The sequence below is a fragment of the Mirounga leonina genome, unplaced genomic scaffold (assembly GCF_011800145.1).
Source record: "Mirounga leonina isolate KUSES-001 unplaced genomic scaffold, KU_Mleo_1.0 Mir_175, whole genome shotgun sequence".
Lineage (NCBI taxonomy): Eukaryota > Metazoa > Chordata > Mammalia > Carnivora > Phocidae > Mirounga > Mirounga leonina.
This window is the reverse complement of record NW_023270453.1, coordinates 30,879,713-30,901,216: the sequence shown is the minus strand read 5'-3', so window position 1 is coordinate 30,901,216 and position 21,504 is coordinate 30,879,713. Positions and strand designations below refer to the sequence as shown.

The window sequence follows — 21,504 nt, the reverse complement described above, 5'->3', positions numbered from 1 at the left end:
GTGGAATCTGCTTGGGATTCGTGCTTCGCGCTCTCCCTCTCCCTCTGCCCCTCCCCCCACTGGAGCTCTCTAAAATAATTAAAACCTTTTAAAAAAAAGGGGGAGTAGTCCACACACACAGTTTTTCCCCCTCCCCTGCTCTGTCCTTTCTGCTGCCTAGAATGCATATGTGATGGCTGGGGCTCTAGCAGCCTTATTAGACCATGAAAAGACCTTAGTAAGCTAAGCCAAATGCAGGAGAGCAACAACATAGAAATAACTGCCCAACACGCATTTGTTCTTTCAAGACATTTCTGGGCTCTACTACATGCCAGGCATTATGCAGGTCCCTGAGGCAGATTTGTGAACAAATGAGACAAAGATCCCTGCCCTTGTGAGGCTTGCAACCTAAAAAAAAAAAAAAAAAAAAAAGGCAGCAGTAGTGAAAAAAGAACAAATGAGGGGGATGGAGAACATGGGAAAGGGAGAGATTGCACTAGGAAATTTCACAGACAAGAGGAGTCAATGAAGAGAAAAACAAAATCTAAAAAGACACCATTAACTTGGCTCCTGGTGAAGCCCCACTGTGGGGAAGAGATGTGGAAGCCACGTGTGGATTCAGTTCCATGGAGCAGAAACAAGGCAGAACTGGACTCAAAGGCAAACCTCTTCCAGCCTAAGCGATCATTTTCAAATTGCCTTTTCGGGCAGCTTGGTTCACAAGGGGGTTTTATTACAGCTCAGTAGGTGGTATTCCGGGACCCCCAGCCCCCAGCCCGCACAACTCCACGCTCAGTGAGGCTACATTTGGAGCGCCTCATAAAGAATACATTTGAAGGAACAGTCCTTCCTGATGAAGTCCCAACAGTTCATTTTTGCCTTTGTTTCCTTTGCCTTTGAAGACGTGTCTACCAAGAAGTTGCTGCAGCTGAGGTCGAAGAGGTTGCTGCCTGTGTTCTCCTCAAGGATTTTGATGGATTCCTGTCTCACAGTTAGGTCTTTCATCCATTTTGAGCCTATTTTTGTGTGTGTTGTAAGGAAATGGTCCAGGGTCATTCTTCTGCATATGGCTGTCCAATTTTTCCAACGACATTTGTTGAAGAGATGGTCTTTTTTCCACTGGACATTCTTTCCTGCTTTGTTGAAGATTAGTTGACCATAGAGTTGAGGGTCCATTTCTGGGCTCTCTGTTCTGTCCCATTGATCTATGTGCCTGTTTTTGTGCCAGTACCATACTGTCTTGATGATGACAGCTTTGTAATAGAGCTTGAAGTCCGGAATTGTGATGCCACCAGCTTTGCTTTTCTTTTTCAGTATTTCTCTGGGTATTCGGGGACTTTTCTGGTTCCATACAAATTTTAGGATTATTTGTTCCAGCTCTGTGAAAACTGTTCATGGTATTTTAATAGAGATTGCACTGAATGCGTAGATTGCTCTGGGTAGCATAGACATTTTAACAATATTTATTCTTCCAATCCATGAGCTTGGAATGTTTTTCCATGTCTTTGTCTTCCTCAATTTCTTTCATAAGTTTTCTATAGTTTTTAGAGTATAGATCCTTTATATCCTTGGTTAGGTTTATTCCTAGGAATCTTATGGGTTTTGGTGCAATTTTAAGTGGGATCAATTCCTTAATTTCTCTTTCTTCCGTCTCATTGTTGGTGTATAGAAACGCAACTTATTTCTGTGTATTGATTTTATATCCTGCCACATTGCCGAATTCCTGTGTGAGTTCTAGCAATTTGGGGATGGAGTCTTTTGGGTTTTCCACAGAGTATCAGGTCATCTGCGAAAATTTAGTTTGCCCTTCTCTTTGCTAATTCAGATGCCTTTTATTTCTTTTTGTTGTCTGACAGCGCTGAGGCTAGGACTTCTAGTGCTATGCTGAACACCAGTAGTGAGAAGGGACCTCCCTGTCTCAGTTTTTCCCCATTGAGAAGGATATTCACTGTGGGCTTTTCACATACGGCTTTTAGGATATTGAGGTATGTTCCCTTTATCCCTACACTGTGGAGAGTTTTAATCAAGAAAGAAGATAAAAAGCTTTAGCACAGCAAAGGAAATAGTCAACAGAACTAAAAGGCAGCCTATGGAATGGGAGAAGGTATTTGCAAATGACGTATCAGATAAAGGGCTAGTATCTAAAATCTATAAAGAACTTATCAAACTCAACACCCAAAGAACAAATAATCCGATCAAGAAATGGGCAGAAGACATGAACAGCCATTTCTGCAAAGATGACATCCAAATGGCCAAAAGACACATGAAAAAATGCTCCACGTCACTCGGCATCAGGGAAATACACATCAAAACCACAGTGAGATACCACCTTACACCAGTTAGGATGACAAAAATTAACAAGGCGGGAAACAACTAATGTTGGCGAGGATGCGGAGAAAGGGGAACCCTCCTACACTGTTGGTGGGAATGCAAGCTGGTGCAGCCCCTCTGGAGAACAGTATGGAGGCTCCTCAGACAGTTAAAAATAGAGCTACCCTAGGATCCAGCAATTGCACTACTACTATTTTCGGGTATTTACCGCAAAAATAGAAATGTAATGATCCCAAGGGGCACCTGCACCTCCAAGTTCATAGCAGCAATGTCCACAACAGGCAAACTACAGAAAGAGCCCAGGTGTCCACTGACAGACAAATGGATAAAGATGTGGTTCATATATACAATGGAATATTACTCAGCCATCAGAAAGGATGAAATCTTACCTTTTACATCGACATGGATGGAATTAGAGGGTATTAGACTGAACAAAGTAAGTCGGTCAGAGAAAGACAATTATCATATGGTTTCACTCATATGAGCAATATAAGAAACAGCATGGAGGATCATAGGGGAAGGGAAGGAAAATGGAATAGGAAGAAATCAGAGGAGGAGACAAACCATGAGAGACTCTTAACTATAGGACACAAACTGAGGGTTGCTGGAGGGGAGGTGGGTGGGGGGATGGGGTAACTGGGTGATGGGCATGAAGGAGGGCACGTGATGGGAGGAGTGCTGGGTGTTATAAGGAACTGATGAATTGCTGAACTCCAACTCTGAAACTAATGATATACTATATGTTAGCTAATTGACTTTAAATTGGGAAAAAAAAAAAAATGAAGAAACAGATCCTGGGCTTTAAATGTTTTTGTGATTGTGTTTGGCCGCAGGAGCCACGTGATGGCAGGTGAGCATCTCACGCGTCTGTATAGTGTGTCTGGCACCCGGGACAAACTCCGTGAACTTTCATTTGCTCGGTGAGCCAACTTCCAGAATCCCTCAACTTGACAGTTGTCTCTCTTTAAACTGCACTTCTGCCGCTGCCAAGAATATCTCCCGTCCGCTGAGCTTCCTGTTGCTCCCCTCCCCGGCTCCAAAATAACAAGAAGTTGCTTGGCAGTGACGTCATCGCCCCTGCCACCGCCTGCAGGGCACGCACATGCTGGCTCTATTTAAGACCCAGGCTTCATGTTCACTGACATGGAAATTGCCACCTTGTGAACCGTACCGGAAAGGCAAGGTTCAAAAAATTTTCTACGAATCACCAGGTTACCAGTTCTGCCTCTCCCAAGGCAAAGAGGAAAAGCCAGGGCGTTCAACCGAGCAAGGGGCTCCAGCTTCTGGGATCAGCCAGGTCCGACTGGTTCTTTTCAACCACTTCTCTCAAGTAGCACAAACGCTAACACTCACTTTAGATGGTGTGCTCACTCTCTTCCACTTCTTTTCCCTTCCCTGGCTCTGCTGTCTTCTGTTTTCCCTCAAAACCATTCTGTTATTTTTATTTACCCCTCCAGACTGCTCTACCTTACTTCTCATTGAATAAAACAGCAAATGGAGCATTAATGAATGGTAACTGCGTCCCACCCTGCCCCCCCACCGTGGATAATCACCATAACCGTTTAATCAGAGTTCTATCATATTTGTTGGTTTGGGTAATTTTTTCTCTCCTGTTCCTGTGCTCTGATGGCAAAAGGGATGGGCTGAAGCGATGTTTCAGACACAACCTTCTCCCTATTCCCTCAGCAGCTGCAGATTTTTCGCATCTTGATGAACCGCCGCAATCCATGTTCAGTGCACATTTTGGGGGGAACATCTGGCACCAACTACTAATGGCTCTAACGTTTAACCATTCAACGTGGGCACGTGCTTCAAAATGCAGCTGTTCGTGCAAATATACCTTGCTGCTTACTCCCCCTAAGAATTTTAGTTCATCAACAAAACTGGAGTCTTTGATTGGATTCTGGAAGCATTAGAGAAAATAAACAAGCACATGGCTTTCTCCCTTGTACGTGATTGCTGCAACAGATGCCATGATGCTCCTGGTCCTCTCTTCCTGTCCATGTCTATACAGAAAAAATATCTAGGAAACTCGAATGGGTCACCCAGTTCCGAAAGGGGCGTGAAGGAACTTAGATGGCTCTCCACTTCTCATGGTGTCTGAGAAGGTACTTCTGTAATTTTAAGTTCAGATGTTAACACATTTGGCTTTTCTACCTTTCTATCTGGGGGAGGGAGGATCCCCACATCTCTACTCCCTAAAGAAAAATCAGCTGGAAAATCCCTTCCACACTCCCCTAAGCAGGAGCCAAGCAGCGATGAAGGGTGAAGAAACTGGCTCAAGCTCTTTTGGTGGGGGGTCCTTCCTGCCTCAACCTGGAACCAGAGCAACACCTCACTTGGGCCATTAAAGCATTCATATCCTTTGCCCTGTGATCCTATTCCTGCCAATATGTACAAGGGAAAGATGTTCGCAGAGGGGACAACAAGTGACAGACACAAGGATACGATCTCAGCCTGCATCTACAATCTCCGAGAAGTAGAAGCAGCCCAAACACAAACCTGTGTGACAACCACTAAGTCAACTGTAGAGTCCTTTACAGCCTTCATAAAGGACAAAGAGACAGGCCCTCTACATACCACCATGGGGGTATCCAGTGACACCTCTGCCCTGGAAAGAATTTTAGCAATATAGATCAAGAGCCTTCACAGATCCCCTCCCCTTTTTTTTAGATTTTATTTATTTGATAGAGCAAGAGTGGGAGCACAAAGCAGAGGGATTAGCAGAGGAAGACAGAGAAGCAGGGTCCCTGCTGTGCAGGGAGCCCAATGTGGGGCTCGATCCCAGGACCCTGGGACTATGACCTGAGCCCCCCTGGGACTATGACCTGAGCCCAAGGCAGACGCTGAACCGACTGAGCCACCTGGATGTGGCTTTACAATCCCTTCTGACATGGGAATTCCGCTTCTAGAAACCTAGACTAAGGACTTTAAAACAAAAAAGGACAAAGAAAGAGCTTTACCAAAAAATATATTCATGGAAATCCTACTCCTACGAGGGGAGAAGAGCGGAGAAGAACGTGTGAGAAACAAGGACACAACCCAACGCAGAATTCCACACAGCCTGTGAAAGGGAGAGCCGCAGGAGGGAATAACGTGAGGCAACGTTCATGGTAGGATGCTAACTGCTTTTCAAAGCAGACCAACTTACAGATTCAGAATGATCTGAATTATGTAAAATGAATACATACATAAAATGAACTGGAATAAAATGCCTCATAAATAATAAATAAAACATATTAATGGTAATCGTGTCCAGGGGATTTTCTTCTTTAAACTGCTCTTATTCTCAGACTTAAGGATTATAATTTATACATTTTTATGTTCCGAGGGGTTGGGGTTGGGGAGGATCTCTAAACATAATTAGAAATCTAAATAAAAACACAAGAAAACATTAGTAAAAAAAAATTGCATGCACACACTGATGGTGATAGAACTATGTAAAAATTGTACTTAAATGGACTATGGGGAAATAATCATTATACTAGGGTTGGGAGATTTGGGATGCTCTTTTCCATTTCAGGTTATGTTGCTTTTACACCTTAAAGCTGTTTGGTTTTTTGTTTTGTTTTGTTTTTTTAACAGCATGGAAACAACAGCTTTCTCAGGAACTCTCCAGCTGACTAGTCATGGCAGAATTCTGCCCTGGAATCCCACTTGCATGCATCTGAACATGAGAGCATCCAATTCAATGTCAGGTGAGCAAATCAACCTGCAGGATCATGGGCTCATGCTAATACCACACATGCAGATCCTTCAAAACTCACCAAAAGCAAGCCTGCGGAGTATTGATCATTAACTTAAAAAGATCATCAAAAGGGGCACCTGGGTGGCACAGCTGGATCAGCGACCAACTCTGGATTTTAGCTCAGGTCCTGATCTCAGGGTCGGGAGACTGAGCCTATGTCAGGCTATGTGCTCAGCGTGAAGTCTGCCTAAGACACGCTCTCTCTCCCTCTGCTCCTCACCCCCCACCACCATCTCTCTAAAATAAATAAAATCTTTTTAAAAAGTATATCAGGGCGCCTGGATACTCCAGTCAGTTAGGCGTCTGACTCTTGATTTTGGCTCAGGTCTGATCTCAGGGTCATGGGACCGAGCACCACATCATACTCCACGCTCAGCCTGGAGTCTGCCTGAGTTTCTCTCTCCCTCTTCCCCCCTGTGCTATCTCAATTAAATACATCTTAAAAATATCATCAAAAGCAAAAATGACAAATGTTAATGGGCTAATTCTTGCAGTGGATCAGAGTACTCCGTTTTTCAAACTAGCATACAAAACTAACTCCCAATTTGGCCCTGAAAGAAAAATTACGAGTGCTGTCAGCTTTCTCCAAGCCCCGGTGGTTTCAGAGAACTTCCCCTTGCAGATCCTTGCAGAACCAGAGGCATCAGCATCACCCAGAGCTTGCGAGAAACACCTGCTAACAGGCCCTGCCCAGCGCTGCTGAAGCCGAGCCTGCAGTCCACCATGACCGCCAGGTGCACCTGGTGGAGACATTCAAGTTGGAGGAGTGCTGCTCTAAACCACCAATCATCAACCTTGGCTGAGCACTCGCATCACTGGACCAGTTCGGGTTGCACTTCCAGAGATGGACTTAATTGGTCTGGATGGAGGGGCCCTGGACAGTTGGTTTTCTGGGGTTTTGGTTTTGTTTTGTTTTTTGTTTTTGGACACAGTTTTAAAAGCTCCCCTGGTAATATATAGCCAAGTCTAAGTGAGCCATTTAGCTCTTCAACCCAAAGAATTCTTTATTAGAAAGTTAGTTACATCTGAGCAACAGCAGGCTAGATTTACTCCAGAAAATGACTCTTTGCAAGCTTGAATGGAGGAATAATTTACTTCCACGAAACCAGTAACAACCACGGCTGGCTTTTACCAAGTACTTACTCAGAGCACTTACTGTGCTTAGCACTTTTCATGTGTTATCTCTTTGACAGCATCTAGAAGGGAGAGACGACTGTCCCCGTTTTCTAGGTGAGAAGCATTCGGGGTATAATTACCACCAGAAATCCCACATCTCGATGTGGCAGAAGCACCGACAGGACCCTCAGAATGAGTTTCTTACTCACCTTACCCTAGTCCTGACCTTGAGAAGTAGGGCTCCAATCCAAGGCTCGCCCCATACCATTACACTACACTTCCTTCCAAGAAGCGCCAACTCAACTGGAGTGTAAGGCACTGTCAGCCAAAAGGTTAAAGTCTGTTTATACATATCCCACCCCCCTGATTTTCAGGTCTACAGGTTCGAGTCATCTCTGTCTTGTTCATCTGATTGACTAAGCTTAACACAGAATAGATGCTTGTGGGGTGACTCAACAAATGAACACACAAGTACGAACCATCCTTCACTGAATTTCAGTAGCATTAAGCTTCAGGAACCCAGCTCCCCCTAAGCCACCTTGTCTCCTGCCCTGATGCATACATCTACTCCTCCTTGTCCCACCCCATGCATTCAACTCTCCGTGGCTGCTCTGGTGTAAGTCATCACGGACCTGTCAGCTGCTGACAAGGACGTGCTGAAGAATGAGGAAGAGCACAGCTCATTCAGCTAATGAGACTCAGCCAAGTGCAAGAGCCGGTGACCTTGGGGAAAGCAAGCTTCGTGTCCAAGGGGAAGTGAGGGTCAGGAGTACCAGAGTAGGCTGGGACACACAGTGGGAGTTCAATGGACAATTCATTGTAGTCAGGGTCTAGTCCTTAGCCAAAGCCTCTCAGAAACTAAAGCAACTCAAAATGAGCCGGAAGGCTCCCACCCAATTCTGACAGCATATTTGCAAACTGTTCAAGGTAAGAATACTGCGTAAGGGCTAAGGCAAGGACTCTCACTGGGGATACCACCGCCTCCTAGAGGTTGTGGACCTAGGCATTTCTCTTTTTTTTTTTTTTTTTTAAGGATTTTATTTATTTATTTATTAGAGAGCGAGCGAGAGAGAAACAGCATGAGAGAGGAGAGGGTCAGAGGGAGAAGCAGGCTCCCCGCTGAGCCGGGAGCCCGATGTGGGACTCGATCCCAGGACCGTGGGATCATGACCTGAGCCGAAGGCAGTCGCTTAACCAACTGAGCCACCCAGGCGCCCTGGACCTAGGCATTTCTAAAGCTCCCCTGGTGACTCATGTTTGGCAAAGTCTAAGCAACGCCAAAGGATGGAGACGCTTTTGGCCATCGCCAGAATGCTGGGGCTGCTTGCATTTATCCCGCGGAGCCGGAGACACTAGCTGTCCTGAAGGCCAAGGCAGTCCCACACCCAAGAGTGACCTACACCTACTGCACTTTCAATCGTCCTGGACCCTTCACTTAGGTGCAAAGTTTGTTTCTAGTCTGACCCTACAATCTAGCTCATTTAATATACACGCAACGTATTAGTTTTTACCCTAGAATCCACCACGCTCTGCTCTTTCAGTTTCTGTTCTTATAAAGAATGCCTTGTGATCTTCTTATGGCCTTTAATCCAAACTCATGCATTATAAGTAGTGCAAGCACTTAAACCACAAAGCCATACCCGGCCAATATATATTGAAATCTACTTTTTATTATCAATTCCTTTCCTTTTCTTTCTCCTTCATAGCAGTTAGAGTGTTACACTCATTTAATAATTAGTTCTACAGGTAGCTCATAGTAGCCATGCATTTCATTTCAATACAATAAAGGGGACCTTACCCAAAATTTTCTCCCCCAATTATTATTTTAAAAAAGGAATACAGACTCTTCTAGAGCCTGAAAACTACATATCCATGAGATTTGGTGCTTGCTAAGAAGGTCAAATTATTACTAGACTTTAAGACCCAACCGAGGCAAGACAGAAAAGAGGACACAGAGCCCATGTTTGAACTTCTCAACTCTGACCACTGGACTCTTGGGATGAAAACCATCATCAATGACTTTAGATGAACACTGAAGACATTTATGGTCCTTTTTCACTAAAAGCATACCCCCTCACATTTCTCTAATTTAAAAACAACAAAAGGAAGAGACTGAGATTTAAAGCCTCCCTGGAAAGCCAGTGAAGGTCTCCGGGGCCAGATAGAATGATGGGAGTGGGGTGCCCGAGAGCCTTATTTAGCCTTCTCTTACAGATTGGGCAGTACAGTTCTGTCTTACATGCAGGACACAGTCAAGGCAGGTAACTACACAATAGCCCAAAAGGGACAAATGGGACACACAGGACTGGAAAAAACACTGGGAGGAGCTGAAGGTCAAGTGAAGGCCAGTGGCCAAAGGCTCCCAGATGCCCACTGCAGGGGAAAGGACAAGAGACAGACCCACGAGTTCTTGCCTGGCCTCAGCATCCCTAGCCACCCATTGCCAATACACCAGCTAAGAAGAAATCCAGGAACATCCACTGAGCAGATGATGAGCCTGGAGATCTGCCGAGGACTTTAGGAGCATTAGCTCCTGTCACCTTCCCCACAAACCTATGAGGAAGTATAACAAACATGATTTATTTGCCCACTGCCTGCCTTGGAGACCTGGGGAGGCAGTCCATCATGGCCTTCTATTCACTCCTGGCCGCAACATGCCCAGTGAAGAATCTAAGAGGTTATATATGGACAAGAGGAGAAAGTCTCTTCTCTTTGGATCCCGCACAAGGCTTGGCACTACCAGAGGTCATTTGGCTGCTATGTGCAGAGGCCCTACCCAAGAAGGACACGAACACAGAGCCAAGAGCAGAGGGGAGAGAGCGATGACCTCACTGGAGAACCCGGGTCCAGTAACACCTGAAGAGAATGACCAGTCCCACCGACACCAAATGCCCCTGTTGACCCAAGCTAATCTGGTTTGGATTTCTACAGCCAAAAGTTTATTAATATTAGTTCAGATTATTATGCACCAGTTCACAGAGAAAGGACAATGTGAGAAACTGCTAGGTGGCCCAGCCAGGACCTGAGTCACTGTGCCGCCTCCCTAGCCAAGGGTTAGAGACAGCCCTTGCAAGCCAGCACTCACCAGGACACACCACACTGCATTCTGCTTTTTGTCACCTCACAGGAGATACGGAAAAGACCCCCTACCTTTTAAATTTTCAAGACAGGAGGAGCCAGAGGCTCAGGAGGGTCAAGGAAATGGCTACACCACACAACCAGTATGTTCTTGACTGCACACCCACGCTCCCCAACAGGAGATAAAGCTGTGACCACCAGTAATAGTAAGGCTGGTCCTGACAAGAGAGGATGAAAAGGCTTTGACTGGGGCTCTGTGAAACAACCCAGTGGGTTCTCCTCAGGACACACTCCTCACCCTCTTCCCGAATCATGACCAGCTGCACATCTCTTCATGGACCCGGCAGGTTGATGGCTGAGGAAGCAATTCTACTTAGGCACAGAAGAAACACAACTCCCTCCAACCCCCTATTATACAAACAAAGAAGTCTGGTTTGTTAGGACTCAGGATTTTAACAGCGAAGACTATTCACAAACTGACTCAAGTAACAAAAGGAATTTATTAGTTCATGTAACTGCTAAGTCCAGAGGAAAAAGAGCTTCAAGAAAGACTGGATCCACGAGCTCAAGGTATATAATTAGAACCTGCCTGTTTCTCTCTCCCCCCATCTCTCCACTGTGTTGTTGCCATTTGAGGTCAGGATCTTCCCACACAGCAGCAAAGACTGCCACCAGCAATGCCTGCCTTACAACCTATCCTCTCAACAAGGCCAAAATCGCCTCTTAGCAAATCAACTTGGCTGCATACCTTCTGTGACCCAATCACAATGATCAAGAAATAGAACAAGCTGACTATCCAGGCCTGTATCACCTGCCCCGCTCTGGAGCCCAGGTAGGCAATGATAGAGTCAGTCCCACCAAATCACACGGAACAGGAAGGAAGAACCACCCATCCAAAAAGATTGGGATAGTGTCCACCCCAGGGAGAAAAAGAATCCTGGTGGCCACGGCAGACAGGCTCTAAACTGACCCCCAGTGATCTCTGCCTCTTGGAAGGCCCATCCATGTCTAGACCCCTCCTACACTAAATCAGGGTTCAAATGTGTGACAACAGGAAACAGGGAAACTGATAGGGTCTCATTCCCAAGATTAGGTTGTGAAAGACTGTGTCTTCCATGCGGTGTATTCTCTTACTCTTAGGTTACTCACTCCCCAGGAAACCAGCTGCTATGCTGTGCGCAGCCCTACTTTAGAGGCCCACGTGGCAGCGAAGAGAGGCCTCTTACCAAGAGCCACACGAGTGAGTTGAAAGTGGACCCTCCAGGGGCACCTGGGTGGCTCAATCGGTTGACCATCTGACTCTTGATTTCGGCTTGGGTCATGATCTCAGGGTCATGGAACTGAGCCCTGCATCAGGCTCCATGCTCAGCGGGGAGTCTGCTTGGGATTTTCTCCCTCTCCCTGTTCCCTTCTTGTGCGCACATGTGCTCTCTCTCAAATACATAAATCTTTAAAAAAAAAAAAAAAAAAATTGACCCTCCAGTCCCTACCAAGCTGTCAGGTGACTGCAGCCTCATGATAAACTCTGATCGAGAACCACCCAGCTGATCCATTCCCAGATTCCAAACCCCCAAGAATTGTGAAGATCATGAACATTTGTTTTAAACTGCCAAGTTCTGAAATAATGTTTTGCACATTAAAAGCTAACCAATAGGGACGCCTGGGTGGCTCAGTCATTAAGCGTCTGCCTTCGGCTCAGGTCATGACCCCAGGGTCCTGGGATTGAGCCCCACATCGGGCTCCCTGCTCAGCGGGAAGCCTGCTTCTCCCTCTCCCACCACCCCCGCTTGTGTTCCCTCTCTCGCTGTCTGTCAAATAAATAAAATCTTTATAAAGAAAAAAAAAAGAGCTAAATGAGCAAAAACAAAAAACATGCCAGCAATAATCCAACAACCCTGGTCACTTGCTTCTCTCAAAGGTAGTTTGCATGTAAGAGTCTGCTTCCTGAGAACCCCTGTCTCATAGCTTCAGTTTGCTTAATTCCGTAGGAAATAGGGCAATCTTTTAGCCATGAGACTCACACTCTGAACTGCTCCAGACTAAAATATCCCCACCTTAGGATCGAGCAGCTGCTCGGGGCCACAAAAGCAATGGGCTGGTTATAGGACTTTGTTCTTGGTTGAGCCATGACTGCACCCCATGACTGCACCAAAGGAAAGGCATGAATTTTGAGCAAAAAGGTACATGAGAAAATGCTGAATTTGTTCGGGGGGGTGGGGGGCAGGGGAGGGTTCAGTTTTACGACAACACTCAAATCCAGTAAAACACACATACACACTAACACAGTCTGAGTATTCCAATCCTTACAGCAAAAATAACTTCACTTTTTAGGGACTGAAATAGCCTAACATTTAATTCTTTCTGCACCATTGCCATTAAAATTTAGGTTTTGATTAGATAAGGGTTCTTAGTAATATAATTATTATACTAAAGAAAAAGGATAATGACCATTAACATTTATTGAGCACTTACGAAGCACATTTACTGAGCCGACACACACTCCCATTTTATCCTGCAACAACGGTGAGGTCCAGGGTTTTCTTATCCTCATCTTACAGCTAAGGGAACGAAGGAGTCATTTGCTCAGGCTCACACAACTAAGCAGTAGCGAAGCCATGACTGGACCCCCCCAGTCTGATGGTAGCATCTGTGCCACCAACCACTAGGCTGAACCACCTGCACTGTGACACCTGCCACAGAACACAAGTGGACGTGAGAACAGAACAGCCGGGGCACACACCTGGGCCTCGCCTCTGGCCTGTGACCCTTCCTGGGCCCCGTCATCAACAGCACCCCAGGCTCCCAAGCAACAACTGTCCACGCAGGTCCACCATCTGGCAGCACTGACCGCGCTCCTTCCATGGCCAGGAGCAAGAAGAAAGTTCCAACAACTGGCACAGGAACTCTCTGGAACAGGTCAGCAGTTGGTCCGTATCAAAACGTACACCTCCAGCTGCTTCATTTGCTTCCTTCCTGTGTTCTCCTGCTCAAGTACGTGCCCCTTCACAGATGTTCCTTCTACCTGCAGACTGCAAACCTTCAGGCACCTTCCACTCTTAGCTACCCACGGTTCCAATGGGGACACTTCAGATTATAAACGCTGCTTAAGAAATTAATTTTTTCTATTGCATTCATGGGCTAAACTTCTCCTCAGAATTATCATATACTAAAACACACTTCCTATAAAATACACTTAACTGCTTCTAACCAGAGCGTCATGTCCTTTCAAATACAGCTCTCATTTTGTCCTTTCTGGTGCAGAAGATCATCTATTTCCTCAACGAAGAAACACACGCTTGCTCACGTTCAGCCATCACCCAGAAACACAACCTGCAAGCAACGGAGCGGGGACTCAAGGCTAAGCAGCCTCCTAACCCAATCCCAAAGTGACGAAGAACAGCAGTCTGTGACTCAGAACCAGAGGGTCTGCGCACTTCAGCCTTTATCGTAAGCACACAATTCTACCCCAGAACTGTGGCATGCCAGGCTGAACGGTGGCCCAGTAGAGAAAATGCCGGGGACTGTACTTACTGTCATTCAACTGTCTGATGTTCTTGAGAGGGCATTTCAAAGTAGGAAGAAAGCAGATAAGTTCTCATTAAAACTAGATGTGGGATCACTGGGCCAACGTTTGACTACGTATACGTAACAATTCCAGTAGTTCCACACACATTCCACTGGGGAGCACCAGGACAGTAACGCTGTGAACACGGGAGCTCGGGACCCCCCTGCAGATCCACAGGACTGCAGCTCCTGGGTTTGTTTTGTTTTTTGTTTGGGGGGTTTTTTTAGAGATTTATTTTTTAGAGAGCACACACGAGCAAGGAGAGGGGCAGAGGGAGAGAACCTCAAGCAGGTTCCCGACTGAGTGCGGGGCCCAACACAGGGCTCCATCTCATGACCCAGAGATCATGACCAGGGCCAAAACCAAGAGACAGCCGCTTAACTGACTGAGCCACCCAGGCGCCCCTCCTGGTCTTATTTTAAAGTAGCTTTAAAGAACCACCAATAAATTGCTTATCCTACCTTAAAACAGGAAAAAACTCGAACTCAAATGTCCAATAAGTGGAAATTATTTTCATGTGGTTCATTAGCTCAATGAAATGCCACATCCGAGCACGTAAAAGCCATTAACATGAAATCTAAGTGCTTCAGAGAAGCAGACTAAGAAATGACAGGCTATAGATTTTAAGTGCAGTATGTAAAAATGTTTGCGTGTGAAGAAATTCAGGAAAGTCCACATTTTTTATGGGACTTGAGATTGTGAGTTTTCTTTAATAAGATACAAACTAAATCACAGGAAAGAAATAAAATGGCTCTTTATTAAGAACAGGCTTAACTGTATGCATCATTAGGAAGACGCAGATGAAAACCATTTTGCCAGGGCCACTTTTCGCCTGTGAGGTTATCAGGGACCCAGACGTGGGGCCCGACCCCTGTGGGCACGGCTGGACAGAAGCAGGTCTTCTCACCCGCTGCTGCGGGACGCATGTTAGTGCAGCCTCTAAGGTTGGGGGGCGGGGGTAACAGGCAAAGGGAACGGGCAGAGGAGGTGTTGACCTCTATCCACCTTCGAAAACTACTGCACTTGGACCCAGCAATTCTACTTCCAGGAGTTTTTCCAACAAATTCAGGAGAACAAAGCGATGAACACAAAGGTTATGCACTGTGGCATCATTACAAACAACATCCTCAGCAGATCATCACAAACCACCTCCGACGCCTGGCTGGGGGCACCCTGGTCATCGAACCAACACTGGTGTGGATGCAAGCGATCACAATTAGAAAGAGGGCGGCCCCACATACCCCGGTAGAGAACCATCTCTACGATGCCAAGTGAGGGGGGTGTGGAATACACGACTGTTTCTCACGGAGGTGGAAGGAAGGCAGGAGCAGGAGGTGAAGGAGCATCTCTGGACCGGCTAGCACTGCCCGCCTCCAGGAGCATGGCATCGTTTACCGCGTGCACCTTTTGTATTTCGAGCCATATGCATACATATTATGCAGTAATTATCCAGTAAGTTAAATTAAAATTTCAAATGCATAGATTTCCACTGGTCTTTGTTGTTTAATTGTAAGCACCGGTGAAGGGTGTGCTTGGGGTTTGCACAAAGCCCCCGCGCCCCCCCCACGCCTGCTTGTCGTGCCCCCTGCTCCCCCCTACCTTGCCAGCGCCTGCATCTTCAGGACGTGCCGCTCCTCCTGCTCGGCCACCTTCTTTTTCAAGGTGTCGACCTCCTGCCGCAGGGCCGCTGAGTGCTCCATCTCCCCGTCCAGCAGGTTCCGCAAAGACCTGGGCAGAGGGGCCATGTGTTCATGCACCGCCCGCGGAGCCCACCGTGCCACAACACAGGGATTTATCGAAGTCCTCATCCCTTCATTTTCCATGAGGGTCTGCATCAACCCTCATTCCAGTCTATCTCAGGTAAGGGCATTCACAGAGACACCCACGTCTGCTCAAGAGCCTCTGAGTAAGAACCAGGATGTGGCCCAGGCTCTGTGCCCCCCACAGCCCAAGTAGCGCTAATGATGGGTAAACAAGGAGTTCAGAGACCCCGAGGCAAGCCCTTTCAAAGCATCCCACCATAAGGGGCAGCACATGAAAGGAGACCATTTTGTCACAGCCGCACTGGAGAAGAGACTGAACCAGGGCAGGGATGGCAGGATAGGCCACCTGGGTCCTGTGAGCAGTAACAGTGGAATATGGACAGAGGCCTTCTCTCATTTCCCATTCTACCCACAAAACACACCGGCCTCCTGCCCCGGCGTCTCCGGGTGGCACAAGCAGACGTGGTATTTTATAGCCTTATCTGGTTTCACACGGCAGGGATCCTGTTCTGTGTCATTCTTGGGAGTTAACCCTCCAAAGTACATCCACTGGTCACCCTTGGTCTTAAAAGCAGACAAGATGGCAGATCTTCCAGAAAGAACCACTAGTTGCCACCAAGAAGTGAGCCAAACATAGTTCTGACTTACCGTTGACTTCACTGGACCTCAAACGGTTTGTTCTGGAGATCATTTACTGACTCTGGGGCACCTACACCCCTAATCTAGTGTACACATGCCAGGTGACATCAGGATAGAGGAAGAAGTGTGACTGTGAACTTGGCAAACCTCCCCCCTGGCCCCGGCCCCCTATCACTCACTCAACTCGGAGGCCCACGTTCCTTTAGAGCTTTGAAAAACTCCCTTCTTGGGGCCTGGAACCCCCTGACACAAACATGGTGCGATCTTTTCCCCCTGCTGCTTAGGAGAAATTGACAGTGACTGCTGTTCTTCACAAGGTGAGACAGAACCTACGGCTTCTGCCAAAGAGAACAGCTCCAGCTGGTGCAAGGAAAAAGAATCTGTGATGGCTATAAGCCCTTCATTTAAAGTTTATTTTAGTTGGAAATTTGTGCTGTCTCAAGATTCCTTTTTCAAAAAATTATCTTTTGTTTTAAAAATCAGGCTTGTTTGCTTTTCTGTGTTTCCATAAAGGATGAGGAAGAAGCTTGTCAAGCAGGGCCCAAAATAAGGTTTAAAAAGGACAGTCATGATTGCCTGTCACCATGGACACTTAATTCCTGCTCAGAGAAAAATAAGAGAGCCACGTGAACACACACACACACACACACACACACACACAGGCACATGTACGCACGTCCCCTAACCCCCAGGGAGGCAGGACAGTCGGGCTCACGGAAGCCTAGCCTACAACCGCAGGCAAGGCCCTCCACCAACCGCCCCAGCCAGTCGAGCAGCTCACATTCAAGGCAGCCAGAGGGGTGCAGCATAGCTAACGCAGGGCAGGTATCCACCAAGGGATACCCAAGACGAATAAAGTCCTTCACCGGCTCGCTTTCTGCCACTGGGCTTCTTCTGAACAAGTCAAAAAGAAGCCAAATACCATCTTGCCCTAGGTATCCCTGATTTGAGAAAACTAAGTATTTGAGTGCTTGGAATATGGTAAGAAAAGCCCTCAAATAAAAGGTTACTCCAAAGACTGCTTTGGGGTGGGGGGGGGGTGGTCAGAGGAAGACCGCTAACAGGTATGGGGGGTGGTCTCTGCGAGGTGGTGAAAACATTCTAGAAGTGGGCCCTGGTGATGGCTGCACATGTCTGCCAACACTGAACCGTACCCTTGAAATGGGTCAATTATATAATGTGTGAATTGTATCTCAAAGTCCCTTTTTAAAAAAAGATGTTTGAGAATATTGCTTTACCAAATTCTTAGTGTGTTCTAAGGTAGAGCCATGATTGGAGGGTTTTCAATCCCTGCCAATGCTCAAGTGGTACATCCCACACAAGAAGAGATCATTGGTCACAATCCTGTCAAAGCAAAATTTCCTTCATCTGTGAGACTCTCCGTCCCAGAGCTGTAACGTCCAAGAGACAACTCCTCAAGCCTGAAAAGTCAGGATACCTGTTCTCTTCTTCCAGCTCATCCTTCCTGTTCATCATGGCCACAATGGCTTGTCGCAGTTCACCTAAGGGAAGAAAGCACAGTCGAGATTAATTGGCAGATCCCGCCTGTTTGACCGTCCCCTCACCGAGCTGGATTATGTGCTATTTAGGGCAAGCTGTCTAGACAAGTTCCCTTTTTCCCTTTCAAAATTAATTCCCGTGCAGTCTCCAAGACCCAGTGGGCGCAGCTCATCACTTAAGAGCCACACGAAATGGGAGTGCCGGGCAGAGTGAGGAGTGTGGAGGGTTTCTTCAGGCAACACACTCCACTGCTATGGAAAAAAAGACTGCTTTGCAGCTTCTACACGCTTTTCCAAGCCCCTGCTACTGGACAACATCTGCTCTGAACAATGATCTGCTCCCAGTTACAGCTGTTTATCAAGAGATGAGCAAGCCAATCAAGTGGCATTTGGCTCCAGGTGGACACAGAAATACTTACCCAAGTTTCCTAAGAGACGTGCTTTTCCTACCCGGACTTCTATCGTTAGTATACAGGTGACACTGGAAAGGGGTGGGGCCTCTCCTATACGCAGGCCCTCTTTACTTACAGGAGCTACTCTTTTGGGTATCTTCCACTTAGGAAAACATTCAGTGATAGAAAGCCACTCTTTAAATAAGCATCCAACTTCCCTATCTTCATCAAACTTAACTGTTTTCACAATCTATCCACCTATTAAAAACGTTTACCGTATCACTCAGATCTCAAGACCCAGAACTTCTGGATTTCTTCAGGAGAGCCAGTTTTGTTCTCCCCTGCCCATCAACAAACCCTGTGAAATTCTGTTTCCCTCTCGGGATTGGCTGCTAGAAAGCTCACAGCCAAATGACCCACCCAGTGAGCGCATGGGGCCACATGGCAACCACGACAGGCTGTTTTATGGGCGTGCACATGAGCTCAAGGAGATTAAATGCTGGCAGCGCTAGCATTTGAATCCAAATCTCCCAATTTTCAACTCTGCATTGGACCTCAGGAAACAGTAACAGCTACTGGTCACATGCAAAGATGGAGGAACTTGGATTTCACAGACGCCTCACAGAGACATTAATGCATCTTACAAAGGAAGAGCACACCCTGACAGGTGAAGTCACACAACCTCACACCTCTCATGTCAGAGCCAGGATCTAAACTGAGTTCTCGGACTCCCAGGTGACACTGCCATGAAGACCCACGGCCCTGACAGAAGGCAGGAGGGCCGGGAAAGAGACCCAGGTCACACGTGTGCTAGATTCAGAAACAAGGCATGTCCAGGTCACGAGGCCACAACCAGGACCGTGGGGGTGCAGTTCCCGGCACATGTTCCAAGACCAGAATCATACAGGATTTTTTTTTTTTTTTAAGATTTTCTTTATTTGACAGAGAGACAGCGAGAGAGGAAACACAATCGGGGGAGTGGGAGAGGGAGAAGCAGGCTTCCCGCCGAGCAGGGAGCCCAATGCGGGGCTCGATCCCAGGACCCTGAGATCATGACCTAAGCTGAAGGCAGATGCTTAACGACTGAGCCACCCAGGTGCCCCAGTCACACAGGATCCTTGCACCCTTGCTCAATGTTTGAAAATTCAGTAGAAAAAAAATTCAGTAGAAAAAAAATGGGCAGAAAAGCATTCCCACAAAAGATGCTAGAAAAGGAAGAGCCAGGTTGGGGGCAAGGACCAAGAAGGATGGAAGGAAGGTTAAGCAGAGCTCACAGGCCTGATGAGACAACGGGGACCAAGCTGCCCTGCACCCCGGGAGAGACAGGAACCAGAGCACGAAGCAGGTACAGCCGCCAAGTGTGTACCTGCCTCAGCCGGGCTCGGTAGGTGTCTGCAGAGTATCCTACTGGGTCCAATGTACCTTCCCAACAAGACAGCCAGGCTCCCAAATTAAGGAAGGAAAGTCTTTAAAGGAGGATTTCTTGAGCAGACAATACACATTCACAGATGCCTATTATGAAACAGGATCTAGAGGACTTTGCCTTCTGAACTTGACCAGGTAAGCAGGGTCCTGGCTCTTGGGCTCATACCAGTGTCTCAGCCTCTCTGAGCCTTTCCCTCGGATCCAAGAGGCAAAAAGAGCACCCAGCTTCCCAACTCCGAAAGGGGATGGGAAGGTACTGTGGTAAAGCACTGCCTCTTACATCCTGCAGCAAATAACTTACAAGAACTCAGCATGTACAACTTTAACTGGAAAATGTGAGGGGGGAGGGGGAGCCATACACAAACAACCCATTCATTTCTTCCAGGACACCACAGCCATGGGGAAGAGGGGCGGGGGGGGGGGGGGGCGGAGGACAGGATAAGATCTAGTTGGCCTTTCTCTTCAAGAAGCCCAGCACAGGGATGCCTGGGTGGCTCAGTTGGTTAAGCATCTGCCTTCGACTCAGGTCATCTCAGGGTCCTGGGATCGAGTCCCATATCGGGCTCCCAGCTCAGCAGGGAGTCTGCTTCTCCCTCTACCTCTCCCCCCTGCTTGCGCTTTCTGTCGCTCTCTCTCAAATGAATAAATACAATCTTAAAAAAAAGAGAGAGAGAGAGAGAGAGAGGGGCCCAGTACCAGTGGCCGGCAGCCATGGACTGTGGACACAAACCCGGAAATCGCTCCTGCCCTCCAAGGACTGCTTGCTTCCCAAGTTTTCCTACAAAACCACCTTCCCACTAGGGTTCTCTACTGGTCTAAACTTCTTACAGGGACAGAAGAAAAGGTACGCATTTGCAGTGAGTTGCCAGGAGGCTGGAAGAGGTGAGACTTTTTTTCTTCAACAGACTATTTTTTAAAGCAGTATCGAAGGTACAGAGGTTTTCCGCACACCCCCTGCCCCCACACAGGCACGGCCTCCCCCACCATCACCATCCCTACCACAGCGGGACATTTGTTATGACTGAGGAGCCTACACTGATGCACTGGAACCACCCAAAGTTACCATCACGGTTGGCTCTTGGCATTGTACACTCTAGGAGTTCGGAACATTGTACTGACCTGTGACCACCATTACAGAATCACACAACACAGTCCTGCTGCCCCTCAAGTCCCCGGTGCTCCACCTGTTCATCCTCCCTCCCCCAACCCCTAGCGCAACCCCCTCTGAATAGGAGAAACTACACTCCATCTGCAAGCCTTCTGTGTGGGGGCAGGACAGCACACACATGACTGATTCACACCAGTGACCCACTGGCACTGGACCTAAGCATCAGGAGAGCTCTGCAGAGCGCATGTGCACAGCAGGGCACCCCCCCACACACACACACACCACCACCAGGGCGCTCAGCACGGGGTGCCCTGGACTGCTCAGTTCCCCCCTGCCCCCCGCTCTGCCAAGCCTCTGCGGGAGGGAGCACGTCACCACCCACACACATGAGCCTTATGACATGCAGCCCCTTTGCCTGGCCTCAACTGCAGAGACTGCAGCCTCTGAACAGAGGCCTTCCTGAGAGACTCTCTGGAATGATTTATAACTGCACCATCTTGACCCTATATACACGAATTGTCGGGTTTCATGGTCAGAGTTTGTCTTTTCTCACATTCATGCCCAACTTCCAGTCTGATAAAACCCTACTCCTTTATTCAGGCCCAGATGAAAAGGCACATCGTCTAGGAAGCCCTCCGGGATTTCCCCACCCATCAAACAAGTTGCAGAATGTGCAATAATTAACCACTTGTCTCTTACAATTAGCTTACAACTCCTTAAAGACGCACAAAACGTTATGCACCTTGGGTCCCCAAAAGTCCACCACGTTGGGTGCTTGGTTAAGGTTCATGACAATGGGTGATCTAGACTATTCTTACCCAACTACAGTACCATGGAAACTAACAACAGGAGTAAAGCTGC

General features: G+C 47.4%; 1 protein-coding gene across 1 annotated transcript in view; it reads right to left on the bottom strand.

Moving 5' to 3' along the window:
* The window catches only part of SNX29 (sorting nexin 29), a 497,051-nt gene that overhangs the window by 369,412 nt on the left and 106,135 nt on the right, over window positions 1-21,504 (bottom strand). Inside the window, exons 11-12 of the mRNA XM_035022295.1 lie at window positions 17,658-17,721; window positions 15,417-15,545 (exon numbers count right to left, since the gene is read on the bottom strand). Of these exons, the coding sequence (XP_034878186.1) occupies window positions 15,417-15,545; window positions 17,658-17,721 (193 nt within the window). The remainder of the gene's footprint in view (window positions 1-15,416; window positions 15,546-17,657; window positions 17,722-21,504) is intronic.